General features: G+C 39.3%; 1 protein-coding gene across 1 annotated transcript; it reads right to left on the bottom strand.

Moving 5' to 3' along the window:
* Window positions 1–5413, bottom strand: LOC139471019 (caspase-8-like). The gene is made up of 5 exons (XM_071253322.1): window positions 5336–5413; window positions 3869–4057; window positions 2968–3187; window positions 397–549; window positions 1–11 (listed from the first exon to the last, which is right to left on the bottom strand). Exons 1-5 carry the CDS (start codon window positions 5411–5413, stop codon window positions 1–3), a joined length of 651 nt encoding a protein of 216 aa, XP_071109423.1.
* Between the last annotated feature and the right edge of the window lie 11479 nt (window positions 5414–16892).

Below are 16892 nucleotides of genomic sequence, written 5' to 3'. Positions count from 1 at the left end.
TCATGGTTCACCTGCAACAAACAACATGGTGATAAAAAAGAGACATTCATACAATCATTGAAAGTTAATAAAGCATAATTTGAACTCATAGGGATACACCTACCTCTGTCATCAAGGACAGCAGATCGCATTTGCATGCTTGGGTTCTGAAGATCTTAACCAATGCAGAAATAAAGTAAGATCCATTCTCTTTATGCCGCCAAGAAACATAACCTGCAACCAAACCAAAATGTATGTCTGCAAAAGAAAACCCAATCGTATGTCTGCAAGACAAATATGAAATCAACTATTTACAGAATTTCGCAAAATGAACGATTTTGTAAAAACGGCCATTTCATATGGGGAAAATCGTTACCACACCCCTGTAACGTGTACATTCATTGAAATGTAGCCTACCTGACACTGTTGCCACCGCCAGAAAGAAGTCTGTTGATCCTGATCTTCTTTCACCAGGGCCATCAGTTTGATTCTTTCCTTCATCCATTTCATCTAGGAGAGCGTCATTAATAGTCCAACCATCGGGCACCTCACAGCCTTTATCTTTATTTTCTACAAAAAACAAGAGTAACTGTCACAACCACGGGGCAGTGTTGACTCCGATGAGAGAATACAATCTTGATCATCAAAGGTGATGAATGGTAATTGCTAGATGTGAATCATTACTTCTGCTTAACATACTAATGATGATGATGATGATGATGTTGATGGATGATGATGGATGATGATGATGATGATGATGGATTATGATGAGATGATGGTGATGGATGATGGATGGATGAGTGAGTGAGTGAGTATGGTTTTACGCCGCTTTAAGCAATATTCCAGCAATATCACGGCGGGGGACACCAGAAATGGGCTTCACACTTTGTACCCATGTCGGGAATCGAACCCGGGTCTTCAGCGTGACGAGCAAACGCTTTAACCACCAGGCTATCCGACCGCCCCTGATGGATGGATAATGATGGATGATGATGATGATGATGATGATGATGGATGATGATGGAGATGATGGAGATGATGGATGATGATGGATGGATGATGATGATGAGGAGAAGGAGGAGGATGGATGATGATGATGATGGATGATGATGATGGAGATGATGGATGATGATGATGATGGATGGATGATGATGGATGATGATGATGATAGAGATGATGGATGATGATGGATTATGATGGATGAGGATGATGGTGGATGATGATGGATGATGATGAGGTAATGGATGATGATGTTGGATGATGATGATGATGGATGATGATGATGATGATGATGATGATGATGATGGATGATTATGGATGATGATGGATGATGATGGATGATGATGGAGGTAATGGATGATGATGTTGGATGATGACGATGATGATGATGATGATGGAGATGATGGATGATGATGATGATGATGATGATGATGATGATGATGATGATGATGGATGATGATGATATGCTATTTATTTTGCACCCAGGACATGATCAAAGCGCTATTGTTACCCCGGTCACTGGATCAGTGTTCACTTAACAATCAGTCTCAGCTCAGATCCCCTGGGGTGTATGCAACCCAAGCTGCCTTTTAGGCATTATAAGGTTAACAGCCACGGTGTCATCTCACCCTACCGGGTACCCATTCACTGCTGGGTGAATAGGAGTGACGTCTGGAGAATATGGTGAGTCGGATAGTTATGGTATTGTGTGGAGTGTCAAGGATTAAAAACGTAGCAGAAAGGCATTGTGGACAATAGCTAGAAAGGTGTCTGTATTAGATGAAACATGCAATAAACACATGTAACATCGCATAACCACTTTCCAACTGGGAACAAGAATTATGAATCATTTAGACGTAGCTAAACCAGATGAATGAAACTAACGCACAAATATCTTCATCATTTAACAATTATCCATGATATAAGACTGTGACATAGAAAAATGTATGTCATACCCTAATGAGATAAGAATAAAAATTATATAACTGTAAACAGCACTTTTTTCAACGGCGCACGTGAACTGGGGTTTATACAAACAGCGGAACAACATGGACTCATTGGAGCGTTTTACTTGATTCAAGTGGAGACCCAAATCAGTGTTGAGAGATTGAAATCCAAGGTAACCAGCTAGTTACAGAGCGACTGTCTCGAATTTGAAGTTGACTGTCACAGATACAGTCTGGAGACAGCATGTTCGTGACCAATTTCTCGACAAATAATGAACTGCCTAAATCTTGCGACCAGTGGTTGAACAGAAACTGTATTTTAAAGACAATAAGAACATCCACTCTCATATTAAGCATGTGTAAAACAGCCAGGCTCTCAATGTCAAAATAACTTACAAATCACTCTGCACTTACACAATTTGAATTTTATAAATTGCTTTGAATATAATGTAATCGTGACGCCCCGCAAGTGGGACAACGGCTTGCTTCTAATGTCGAAAGTTGTGAAATTATACCACAGATGTTACGAATACCTCAGAATGAATTGTTATTGTCGTAATTGCCGCTTTACGGTTGAAAATATGCTACAACTGCTGGAACTTACTTTTCGGCATCTCTACGCATAATGTACCATAACATTTAAACAAATTTTATGTGGGAAATAGCAACCTCGGCAAAGGCTCGGCAAATACCGATCTACAAAGACAGTTAGTATTTCTTATATTTAAAAAGAAACAACCACAAAAACAGCATTGCTGAATCTTCCATTTTTCAACATAGATCCGTAATATTGTACGTTATCTGCTCTTCGAGCTTCCGTCCAATCCCTTCTTATGATAAAGATATATAATGCTATACCAATTTTTATCCATGCCCCGAGCTACCTTAACCAAAGACCTTTGCCTCTGTCTACCTTTTCTCAAAAGTCTTAAACTTCCTATAACATAATGTGATCCTTCAATATGTGAATGGCCGTTATATTTGACATGACCTTGACACACATCAGACATATAGTCTTGATTCAAACTAGTAAAAACCTCACCTCCTTGACAAGCTTGGATAAAAAAGACCTTTGGTTTTCCTATGAGCTTTGGGCACTTGTCACCATGGAACATATCCATGATATCCTTTGTAGACAGAAACTCGCCGTCCGTTCCGACAACGCCTCCATCTTTACCATGTGACAAAACCGCAGCGCAGAAACAGCTGTACGGGTCTATGGCGCATCGCTGCACTTGTTCCTTAAATGCTTTTTGCATAGCCTGCAATGATGAAGATATATAGAGGATATTTCATGTGTCGAGTGAATTATCAGGTTTATCTCATCGAGGGACAGGAGGAAAGGAGATATTTAACGAGTGGCGTAAATGACCATCTGTTATTATTTTGCCTTGCCAATGTGGAACTGATGTGGAAAAAACGTCAACAGTTTGTGTATGGCCTTACGATAAAGGGAGACAATTTAGAGGGAGGTAATTCTCGTATGACAATAGTTCTGTCAGTGTTATGTTCACTGCAGTGAAATATCAAGTGTTATGTTCACTGCAGTGAAGATATCACTTTTTTCAACTTCAGAAAACTGAGTCTTTCACTCTGAAGTTTATTATAAATATGCAATCCTCTGGGCGGACACCTGTTATCATCACTATTTGATTGCGATTCATAAACACATGTTTACGATATAGTTGGAATCGTACAAGGGACTCACTCATATAGTTATTAAAGTATCTTACATAAAGTATCGCTTGAGGTTTCTTTCCATATTTGTTAACTTGTTTGTTTTTAACACCACATTCAGCACAATTTCAGCAATATGACATTGTACTGACCACCCGATACATTCCGTTGCCTCTTCCGACAACCATATGTTATGGGAACTGGGTCTCCCAATGAGGAAACTCACGATGTCTTAGACGTTCCTCACATATGTGAAGTGTACAAACCTCTGCTGTCAAGTCGTCACGTTGTTCTACCTTGAAACCGAACTGTTTAAACAATTCAGTCAGTGCTTTTGCGTCTGTTTGTGTGCCGTCTCTGTCTTCATATGAACGGTTTCGTTTTCTGGCTTCTTCGAAGTTAAAGTTATTCACAAGGAAGAACAATCCTTTGGGTTTTGTGTTCATATTGTAAACCTGAAACACGGTAATAAATGGTTAATAAATAAGCATATGTAAATGTATAGGCACGTCCGTTTGCATAAAGCTCTTATGATGTCCACTAGTTACCTGGGCTTGACTATTCTTTCATAACCTAATTTTACTCCGTATACTTAATGTTACAAACGTGATGGACATGCAATGATGTAATAAGCTCTGGGCAAAAAGGTTTTACCTAATTTTGTGTACATGTAAATTTAAAGAAGGATATCAAAATACATATGTTTTATCATTTCGAAGACAATAATGAATTTAGGACATTCTTAAAGAACTATATTTTTCACAGTTTGGCATTGATCCTTATTCCAACTGGGGATTTGTTAACTTAATTTGAGAATTAATGAACTTGTTAACAAAATATTTACAGTAACAACTATACAGCAGACGTACAAAAGAGTCTTTAAATTACAATATAAAGAAATTTACACGCGTCACAATGCACGAGGCACATTTTCTTTACAACCCGTGAAGATCCGGGTAGAGAATAGGTTCACCGTAAGAGGCCGATAGGCTTGTCGTAAGAGTCGACTGACGGGATTGGGTGGTCAGGCTTGCTGACTTGGTTGATGCATGTCATCGTACCCCATGAGCCTAGATGTCAATCATGATGTCAATCACTGGATTGTGTGGTCCAGACCCGATTATTTACAGACCGCCGTCATATAGCTGAAATGTTGCTGAGGGCGGCGTTCACTAAATTCAAACACACCTACATTATGTTTACACAGTTCAGAGTACAAGGCTTACAGGCTTGGAAAGGCTTGCTTCCCAATCAGGTTCACATGGATCAACCGTGCCAGGAAAACTGTAACTCTCTGTAAATACATGCATGTGTACACGATATTGCCGGTCGATGAGATGAATATGATCATATCAAGTGTTTTACTGTTATGAGCGAGTGAGTTGCGTTTTACGCCGCTTTTAGCAATATTCCATCAATAGCATGGCGAGGGACAGCAGAAATGGGCTTCAGACATTGTCATCATGTGGGGAAACGCTGTCGACCCTTCTGGGTGACAAATGAACACTTTAACCACGAGGTTCCCCCTCCCCTCTTAACTGTAACAACAGGTGTCATGCTGATAATGTGGACACATAATGTTACATCACACGGTTGACATATAAGAAGATACCATTTGGGCATTAAGGAACACTGAAGTGGTTTGAACAGAATCATAAGCTCGCTTATTTAAGTAGGATCTGCTGCATTAATTCCATCTGTTCTCTTTTCACAGTTGTCTACATGTTACTTACCGTTCCATACGCCGAGTTCAGCTGCGGCTCCTGCAAAATATCAAAACAGAAATCTAACTTAATTCTCGAGGCAGACATTGTAACATTGCTCAACATTCCTCTTTGGCTACCCAACCGCCTCCGTGATCTAGTGGCAGAGAGTCCGCCCGGAGAGCGGAAGGTCCCGGGTTCGATCCCCGGCCGCGTCACAGTTACGTTTCAAAATCGACATATAAGAGTGAGTGAGTGAGTATGGTTTTACGCCGCTTTTAGCAATATTCCAGCAATATCACGGCGGGGAACACCGGAAATGGGCTTCACACATTGTACCCATGTCGGGAATCGAACCCGGGTCTTCAGCGAGACGAGCGAACGCTTTAACCACCAGGCTACCCGACCATATTTATTTAAGTATCCAGTCAGTCACAAAATATGGCATACCTTCTACTGCCGAGGTTTGATTCTGCACGACAGTTTGAATACCTTTTTCTGTTATGCTTCCGATAGCGAGCGCACGTTTGCTCACTCCTTTTTTGTTGGCTGTCACGTCAAATTTCCCTCTATCAGATTTACCATCGTCTGACACTAAAATCAAAAAATTCTGTTAGTTTTTGTGTGTGACCATATCAAAGCAAGACGAAATAATTGACAGTTTAATAGACGTATGGTAGATGTAAGTTCACCTTTAGTTGAATGATCAGCCTCGCTCGTTCTGTAATCTAGCCATAGTAATCTAACTAAAGTCTAAGATGAAAAGTTGGTCTGTGATTTTCTGTGATGCAGATACCGAGGGGTCTTGATGTTATTCCAACGTATGTTGGGTTTGGTGGTTGATGCGGGTGTCCCCTAGGCTTAGACGACAGTCTTCAATGCGACGTTGCTGGTGTAGATAGACAGTGTCAGGGATAGATTTTAGGTGTCGTCTATATTTCTGAATGACACTCTCAGATATGTTTGTTAAGAAAGGTACTGTCTTGATATTTTTCTCACGAGCGGCTGGTATCCGTTATCTCTTGATCAAAGATGTCTTTCCATCAAATTTTATTTCTGTTTAAGAACCATGGGTGCAGTTGTGCAGTGTGCAAGATCAATAATTCCTTCTCATGAAAATATTATCTGTTTGAGGAAACGTACACAAAAAGACCGTGCTTTCGGAGCGGATGTGTGAATTGGATGCTGGACTAGTGCCACATATGGAAGATATACTGACGTTGACTCTCAGCAACAGTTGCAGGCGGTGGACCAAATGGTTCAGTTTAGCAATCAAAACCCTCACTAACGTTTGCTACTAATTATTACCATGCATATCCTCTTGTTCGTTTCGTATCAAAGTCTGTGTTGATTGCGTTTTCTTTCAGTAATGTATCTTGCTGTTACTTATGGTAAAGGGATAATACAGTGTATGAAGTTCATTTAATAAATAACCCCCCTTTGACCGCAGAAACTAGAAAGCTAGGAGTAGCGGAAGCAACATGGCGAAGCTCGCCACAGAACTGATGCCACTAAAAGCAGTTTTCCCACCCTTCCGCCCAGTAGTGTTATTTGTAAATAGTATATATTTCATGCTTCGTTGGGTATTGGCTTTTATTCACAACAATTCACTTCTCTTACATCTGACCATGGAATTGGGCGTTCAGCACTTGATTAAGGAAAAGTATCAGTATTGTGGACCCGTTAATTCGGACACCTCCATTTGATTGATTACTGTAAGGAACGTCTTAGCATAAAAAAGAATCAAATTGTTTCTGCGGAAGATATCACTGTGAATGATACGGTCCGGATTGACGTGACTTAACTGCATATACGACTGTAATAACGATACGTACCTCCAACCGTTCCGATCGCCACAGCGTCCCCGGTTCTACCGCCATCATTGGCTGTCACTGTCATAGTTGGACCAGATGGTGCTGCCGGTGACATAATCATAATGCAAAGTTGTTAATTTATGCGTGGTATATGCTCTTGGTGCCTTTAAAACCTGCTTTTTCCCTTATGTATAAACAAGGATATATCTATCACATCAATACTCATTTCTCGACAATCAAAAAGACTTAGTGTTCTTGTTTTTCAAGCGACTGTTCAAGTAATTGTTTCTATATCTGCACACACCTGCGTCCAAGTAGAATGTAACCTTATCTGAAAAAACGTTTTCTGGCTATATCGAAATGTACATAATGTGGGGTCACGGGGCGCCACGATTTGCTGTGCAGAGCTGCATCCCTTGGGCACGCCAGAAATCTATCATTGTGGGCTCGAATCCTGGGTCGCCCCGATTATGTTTCTAGGTTTGTCAGCACCATACCCGTGCTCGTGGGTTTCACCGAAGTGGTAAACGTCTGAGACCTGCTTCACTTCGGGCATTCCTCACACATTAGGCTGACATAACTGGAATAATGTTAAACTCAATAAACTCACTCTACATAATGTTTTCCTGATTGAATGTACGCACACCTATAGTGGTATCTATATAAAGTGTTCAGATCGTAATCAGTTATCTGTATCTAAATCTACACATATACGACAATGAAACCTACCTCGTGGTTTAGGTTCACGTTGCCACATCCACAAGATGAACAAAACTAAGCCACCAATCAGTACAGCACCTATCATAGGCCACCAGACCGAAAATTCTAAATTCATTCTGAAAAATAACAAATACAACGTCAGCTTTAATTTCAAACAAAGAATTTATTACCAACAAAACGTATTCATCATGATCATTTTTCCAATCTCAAGACGTGAAAATGGGACAAAAGTATTTCCATAATCATAAGAAACTTCTGCTTATAGCAGAGTCTATGGTAGGATTCTGACTGTATCATAAGCATGTGTTTATGAGTGACTATCAATAAGTGGTCAGACCAGGAGTTCGCGAAAAGGTTAGCGTATCTTGCCCCAACGGTGGCACCTGTCACAAACACATGCAAAGGAAAGTCAAGCGTTTACATGAACAAACACGTGAACAAAGGTTTCCAAAAAATAGAGAATTGTCCGTGTACTTGTGAAATCATTAGATGTCTTAGGTTCGGCAACATGAAAGCGTATCAGACACCAAGTGCGAACATTAGAATGTTGTTAGCTGCATCATCCGTCAACGCGTTTAAAATGATGTTTGTCCTAAAACATGTTGCAGGCATTTTTTAATAAAAAAGGATTTCTTTTATCGTCTCAGTTGTTGCAGGATGATTCTTAAAGCGTCCGGTGTCACACACAGAACACTGTACAGACCGTAATTCGTCATTCCAAGTTATTGAACATATCCGAGCACATTGTTCTGCCTTAAAAAATTATATGCATTTATGACAATAAAAGAGAGAATACGAGCGTGAGCCAAAACGATAACGCAAAAGCGAAAGAGCGTCACCGCTACACCGCGATAACAGGTAAACTGCATTGCTGCCGAGGAAACAGCTGAGAGAGAATACAAATAATTTAATATCAGCTTGTTGGTTTCAAGGTTGAAACTTTTTCTACAGGGAAATAATAGCAGAATCGGATAGTCCGTGAAGAGTTATGACTATCTTCACGGGTAATCTGACCAGTAGACAATGATTAAACACAATGACAAAGACAAGAAACTCCACTGACATTACACTGTATCTGTATAGTTGGTCAAAAAGTCAACGCCAGAAAATGATCAGTGACGGGTATCGGCCGAAACAGATTCCATGGGGCGTACAAGGTAAAATAGGTATATAAATTATATGAAAATAATATGAAATATACAATACAGTTATGTTATAAACGAATGAATATGTCAGGGTGGCTCTATCAGTTACCTCAGATTCGTCTTCGGTGACGCTTTTCTAGCCTGACAGAATCGGGATTATTGCGACTGAAGCCAACACAAATGTGTTCTGTTCAGCGACTAGAAGTGGGAAAACCTGTCCACAATTTTATAAAAACCCATTTACTGGGATAATGCTCCCGGGAAACACTAAAAACGTGGTACACACCTTCATTAGAGGATAGGCGACCTGTACATATCATGTGTAATGTGAGAGTTCCATGTCCAGTCTCATCAGTGTTCACTGCAGCAGAACAAATATCCGATTTTCCCCCAAATGTCCTCCCCCCTTCCCTGTAACTTAACTTACTGCTCCCTACCCAGAACTGGTTTCCCAACAGCCAAACTCAGAATTTTAAGTACTCTCCCTCGAAAGTATAGAGGTTTTTTCAGTACTTTTCGAAGTACTAGTCACCAAATCTGTCTTCAAATTCACAAAATGGGGAGGTGCACTGGTAAAACCACATAAACCCTTTCACAAAACCTTTAAGTGTATTCCGAAGCTGTAGAATCAATGAAGAAAAGTACCTTGTTTTTTCATTCTGTTTTAAAAATTATTATTTTAACTTTTAAATTTGTTAAAGACAATCAGCTATTTCTGCAGCACTATTTAAAATATTAAATTAGATTCTGTACACAAATAACAAAGTAATAGCCATAAGTAACTTTTTTATGTTTCGTGTTATCGAAAAATATGCAAATGAGATCACATTGCGGGAACTACCTTTGTTAAGCTCTGTACATGGATGTAACGTTTACTTGCTCTTCAACTGTTGCGTAACGCCCCCTAAAGGTTCAGATAGTGGTTTCTCGATGTGTGAGTACTTACGAGAAACAACTGAGTGAGTGAGTTTTTAACAGTATTCCAGTTATATCACGGCGTGTCAGCTTAATGTGGGAGGAAAGCCCGCAGAGATGCAGGTCTCAGACGTTTACCACTTCGGTGAAACCGGTGAAACCCATGAGCACGGGTATGGTGCTGACAAACCTAGATATATAATCGGGGCGAAACGAGATTCCAACCCACAGTCATAGGTTTCTGGCGTGCCCAAGGGACGCAATTCTGCACAGGGAATCGCGGCGCCTTAGACGACTGGGCCACCCGTGCCCCTGTGAGTAAACAAATATAAATCATTAGGCACTATATCAGAAATGGGGCGGTTCCCTCAGGTTTCATATTCCTACGCGGTCTCTAAAGCAATATTCTTAAATTCCGATTATTTTAAGAATGACAAATGTCATAAAGAGAGTATTACCCGTATCCATTATGGATTGCCGTGCAGGCCATATTAAAACTCGGTTGCAAACCTCTTTAACGAATTAAGGTGTTTTTGGTCGTGGGAACAATTTTATGTGAAATTTCAGTTTCAATGATATAGAGGTTTCTCAGGGAAAAATGTTTTCCTCGGACGCCAGATAAATAAGCTATGTCATAAGCTCACTTGACTTTCAGTCAGGTGAGCTAAAACGTGTTCGCTAGACAAACTGTATGTCCTGAAAAACTATTGTTGTGAAAAAAATATGAATGGTTCGGCTACTACTTCCGCAAACAGCAGTTGTGTATTTTGAAGCAGTTTTGAAAAAGATATCCTGCCCCAAAACTCAAGCCACAGGAAAATAAAATAAATGGTGGGTGTCTTGTAGCCTTGGTAGAGTGTTGTATGTTCTTATTTTAACATGACCATAGGGTACCCACACAGGGATGCATCTTAGGACCTGAACATGCATTTACAAGATCGAACATTTAGTAGTCGCCATCCTGGACATTAGTGAGTGAGTGAGTTGGGTTTAACGCCGCTTTTAACAGTATTCCAGTTATATCGCGGCGTGCCAGCTTAATGTGGGAGGAAAGCCCCAAGTGATGCAGGTCTCAGACGTTTACCAATTCGGTGAAACCCACGAGCACGGGTATGGTGCTGACATACCTAGAAACATAATCAGGGCGAACTGGGATTCGAACTCACAATCATGGGTTTCTGGCGTGTCCAAGGGACGCAACACTGCACAGCGAATCGCGGCGCCTTAGACGACTGGGCCACCCGTGCACCATCCTGGACATTAACACGACAGAGGAGCGCTTTCGTCGTTGAGACGCCCGGGATATTCACGGGACACACATTATATGAAATTTGTTTGTCCTGTATTCAACTCAGTCAACAGCTGACATTTTACATAACTCTTTTGGGCTGCGTGGATTTCATACAATACCCAGGCCATACATAGTACAGGTCTTAGAGTCAGCGGATTGCTGTGGAAGTTTTAAAGTTGTAAATTAATTATTTATGATAAATGTCTGTTTTAAAGTTATTGGCGTTCTCTGTACGTATTTGTATCAAAGTAAATGATTAAAAGTATTTAATTCTATCACGTCTATACATACAGTGAAGCCTAACCTCGATGTGACCTATTGTGGTTTTAACTTGACATCGCAATCCCTGATTAAATACAGTGTAAATACAGACAAGAGACACTATTTTGAATTATACCTTTGTAATGAACAAACGAACGAAAATCTTTGGGTTGCTCTATCAGTCTCGTCACAATTCGCCTTCAGAAACGGTTTTTTAGTCTGACAAATACATACGTTTGTTGCGACTGAAAGACATTTTTGTCGTGGGGAGAGTGGACCTGCTCCACCTTGGGCGTCCTGTACATGTGTAATGTGAGCTCCACTTGTTGCGCAATCAATAACACGGCAGATACTAGCCTACTCAGCCTACACGAAATAAGTCATAGTTTAGTAGATAACATTTTGTCTCCTAAAGTGTGACGGCTGTCAGGAAGTATTTCAAACACTTAAAAAATCATTGACACATTATTTTTAAACTATCGACCTTGCACTGTAAACAAGGCTTGGAATACATGATTCAACTTGAAGCCGTAGTAAACGTACGATAGTCCACGTGACTTACCCCTCACTGGGTTCTTTATTACGTTGGTTCACCTGTATTACACATGCACCCATCTGTTAACCTGTCTATATTACGTTGGTTCACCTGTATTACACATGCACCCATCTGTTACACCTGTCTATATTACGTTGGTTCACCTGTATTTCACATGCACCCATCTGTTAACCTGTCTATATTACGTTGGTTCACCTGTATTACACCTGCACCCATCTGTTACACCTGTCTATATTACGGTGGTTCACCTGTATTACATCTGCACCCATCTGTTACACCTGTCTATATTACGTTGGTTCACCTGCATTACACTTGCACCCATTTGTTACACCTGTCTATATTACGTTGGTTCACCTGTATTACACGTGCACCCATCTGTTACACCTGTCTATATTACGATGGTTCACCTGTATTACACTTGCACCCATCTGTTACACCTGTCTATAATACGATGGTTCACCTGTATAAGACGTGCACCAATCTGTTACACCTGTCTATATTACGGTGGTTCACCTGTATTACACATGCACCCATCTGTTACACCTGTCTATATTACGTTGGTTCACCTGCATTACACATGCACCCATCTGTTACACCTGTCTTTATTACGTTGGTTCACCTCTATTACACCTGCACCCATCTGTTACAGCTGTCTGTATTACGTTGGTTCACCTGTATAAGACATGCACCCATCTGTTACACCTGTCTATATTACGTTGGTTCACCTGTATAAGACATGCACCCATCTGTTACACCTGTCTATATTACGTTGGTTCACCTGTATTACACGTGCACCAATCTGTTACACCTGTCTATATTACGTTGGTTCACCTGCATTACACATGCACCCATCTGTTACACCTGTCTTTATTACGTTGGTTCACCTCTATTACACCTGCAACCATCTGTTACACCTGTCTATATTACGATGGTTCACCTGTATTACACTTGCACCCATCTGTTACACCTGTCTATATTACGGTGGTTCACCTCTATTACACTTGCACCCATCTGTTAACCTGTCTATATTACGGTGGTTCACCTGCATTACACATGCACCCATCTGTTACACCTGTCTTTATTACGGTGGTTCACCTCTATTACACGTGCACCCATCTGTTACAGCTGTCTGTATTACGTTGGTTCACCTGTATAAGACATGCACTCATCTGTTACATCTGTCTATATTACGATGGTTCACCTGTATAAGACGTGCACCCATTTGTTACACCTGTCTATATTACGTTGGTTCACCTGTATTACACGTGCACCAATCTGTTACACCTGTCTATATTACGGTGGTTCACCTGTATTACACCTGCACCCATCTGTTACACCTGTCTATATTACGTTGGTTCACCTGCATTACACATGCACCCATCTGTTACAGCTGTCTATATTACGTTGGTTCACCTGTATTTCACATGCACCAGGAAAGCTGTACTTCTGTACTTATCACAAATGTAACATTCACGTCGTTACCGTCACCTGGCTACAAATTGTTTTATTCATTGCAAACTGAAGGCCATAGCCCCATAGTGCAAAGTATTTACAAGGTATGGGTGTTTCTTCTAACTAACAATGTATGAACAATGCAATATTTTGTAATAAAGTAATATTTGAAGTTGACATGAGTATGCAAAACAAATTTATATTTGGGTAAGTTATAAACCTCTTTGGAATATACTTGTTTCTTAATTGACGATAGAGTTTACACACAAGCAGAAAATGATACTCATTTTCTACAACATTAAGGTTACAAGATGTACAGATATTGTTAGACTTTTTAAATATACCTTTATAGACCTTTAAATCATAATATCCTGCTCTGAACTGCGCTAGGGATACTCGATTTTTTTTATTGTAACAGACATTAGATAATCTTCGAGTATAAATTGTTGTGTGAAGAGAGAATAGGTATATGTACATTTGCTATAGTTTTTCTATCCACATTTGCTGAAAACAATCTTTAGCTCTTTGGAGTAATAATGACATAAACATCTTGACATCCATCCATGCGTATCCAAGGCCTAAACTGAAAAGGGTGATTTTGATATTTGCTGCCCAATTATTTTTATTGCGTGAGTGACTGGCATTTTGATCAAGATAGAACAGCATGTTATAGGCTTTTACTGGGTATCGCGTGGATGGAAGAGTTGTTAGTTTTAACCAATAATTTATACAGCGCTTTAGCGAAAATATATACAGTCGATATCTGCCACATTCCCCAAGTACAATACCATTTGGGGTGGAGGATCGAACCTCAATTACACGTTTACACGCATAAAGATTAACTTTTTCTATACACACATATTTTCTATAACCCCATATTCCTGAACCATAAAGTAAAATTGGCATTATCTTTGTATAAAAAAATTGAAAGTAAAAAATTACAGGATAGATTATCATATTTCAACAAACTTTGTAGGATTGACATCAACACTTTCTAAGTTTTAACAGATGTTGAATCTAGATATTTATTCCAACTCAAAGTCCTAGTAAACAATATTCCAAGTAAGTATAAGAAGAAACTACCTCTATATGTGCGTCTTTGTATATCCATTTTTCTAATTTTGATAATTTCCCACCGCTTTTAAAAACAAGAACTTTAGTTTTATTTAGATTGACGAACAGTGACCACTTGTCACAATATTTTACCAAATTATTGATTTGACGTTGAAGACCAATTACCGAATCAAAAAAAAAGGACAACATCGTTAGCAAAAGGTAAAAGGAATATTTCTTTTAGATCTGGATATAACTTGATGTCATTTTTAGATTTTGAGTTAATTTCAAGAACAAGTTCATTTATAAAGAAAAATAACAAGATTGGGCTTAATACACAACCCTGACGCACTCCCAAAGGTCAATCAAACATACTTGTAAGGTTATTGCCATTGGTTCGTACACAAGCTTTAACTGATTCGAAAATGGCTTTTAATGATTATTCCATCTTTGATGCCCACCCATGTTTACCAAATAAGTGCCAGAGTTTTTTCCTTTGAACGGAATCAAATGCCTTAGCGAAATCAACAAAACATGCATATAATTTACCTCCCCTTTTTGAGAGATATTTTGTAATTAAAGTTTGTAAAATGAAAACATTGTCCATTGTGGAATATCCAGCTCTAAATCCTGCCTGTTCTTCATAAATGTTTCCCATTGCATCTGACCAAAACGTTAATCTGCCATTAAGAATCATGGTATATAATTTTCCAAAACAACTCAGTCCAGATATTCCCCGATAGTTATCAACATTATTCTTATCACCCTTTTTATGCAATGGAACAATGGCTACAATAGGTGCACACTCTGCTGTAGCACATGGTCGGACAGAAAGTCACTCCCACATAGATCCTTTGTGAATATATACATGACAGTAGTGAAAGCTATGTAAACTGAAATAGTATCACTTTAAGGGTAGAACATCAGAATTCAATTCGATCGGTATCACGACAAGGTACGAGATGATCTATCTAAATTGATTACATTGTGGGTGACCAATACCTGGCAGGTAAAACTCTCACCACATTATCACCAGGTCAACTTACTTTTCAGGTGATTAAAGATGTTCTTGAGAATGGCCCGTAGGTTCTTTGAAAGTCCTTGGTTCTTTGAAAGTCCTTTGACTGTCTGGAGACGATCTAAAGGCATTGATTAAGAACAATTGATACGACTAAAGTTGCATATGGCGAACTGTGTGACCTATACTTAACCTCCATTCATGGATTCATCAATTCATTATCGATTCATTCAGCAATCCCAAGGAATACAAAATGTTTCTCGAGAAAGTCCAATAACCTAAAAGCTACAAAACAAGTCAAATGTATGCCAACAAAACCATAATCAGGGGCGAAACTACCATTGTAACAGAGAAGCAATTGTTTACACCGAAAAAAGCACAATTTTTGTTTACATCTAAAAAAAGTAACATTTTTTTACAAGTGATCCTCAATTTACCATCTATACAGTAAAGTATTAATTCAAACTCTACACGGTCGAACGTGATATTTGTTGTCTAACTTGAAAATCGGAATCTTTCCCAACTTTAGGATTTTAGTGGTAGATGGTTTGTGACGAAAGCAAACCGCGCTCACACAGTTAGTTTATTATAATGATAGGTCGGCTCGCGTTGAAATATGAAGTAAATAAATAACCATCACATACCATCACATTCTACAAATGAACACATAAAAGTAATATTATCGATTCGTTTTAATGTTCAAATTTCATTTGTCATCATAGATGTTTCTTGAATGAAAGTCGAAAATGTGTGAAACACGTATTTACTAATAAAAAATATTATAAAATATTACTAATATTTGTTGCAAATCATATCTAGCCTCAAAATGCAGGAAATAGCGTTTAAGCGCATCTAATTTTAGCGGGTCCTCGTAAAATTAGATTTGTTTACATGTAAAATTAGCCTAGTGGCGCGCATGATAAGTATGTGTTTATGAATAATCATCAAATAGTGATGATACCAGGTGTTCGCGAAGAGGTGAGCTTATCCTTCCCCACCGTTGACACCATCACAAACACGTGCATAGGCAACAAACACGGGAACACATGGTTCTGCTCAAAATGGAGAATTGCATCAGACATTATTTTACGTCACTGATGCGTCAAATTTGTAAATGACCTGCACGTATCTACACTAAAACTGTTTGAAAACTTACTAAGGCCTTGAATGTTGTAACACTGATCAAATATCTTTTCAGCAAGAGTCGTGTGACGCTCTTTGTATGTTCTATTATATCTTAAAGAAATGTAGTACACCACAAACGACATCGACCTACTTTAGGTGCATATAAAATGTCAACGCCGGGGCATAATCTGTCAGACTTAACCATAAACCCAACCCCTTCGATTCCATGAATATCTG

Source organism: Haliotis cracherodii, unplaced genomic scaffold, assembly GCF_022045235.1.
Source record: "Haliotis cracherodii isolate W230 unplaced genomic scaffold, xgHalCrac1.p SCAF_21, whole genome shotgun sequence".
NCBI lineage: Eukaryota > Metazoa > Mollusca > Gastropoda > Lepetellida > Haliotidae > Haliotis > Haliotis cracherodii.
This window is presented reverse-complemented; position numbering and strand designations above follow the sequence as displayed.

Bases quoted from the DNA above. Each gene is read 5' to 3' on its own strand.
- LOC139471019 (XM_071253322.1), bottom strand. From the start codon at position 5,413: ATGTCTGCCTCGAGAATTAAGTTAGATTTCTGTTTTGATATTTTGCAG. The intron at 4,058-5,335 runs GTAAGTAACATG...ACCGTGTTTCAG, and splicing joins TGAACTCGGCGTATGGAACG to GTTTACAATATGAACACAAA. The intron at 3,188-3,868 runs GTTTGTACACTT...TCATCATTGCAG, and splicing joins GTGACGACTTGACAGCAGAG to GCTATGCAAAAAGCATTTAA.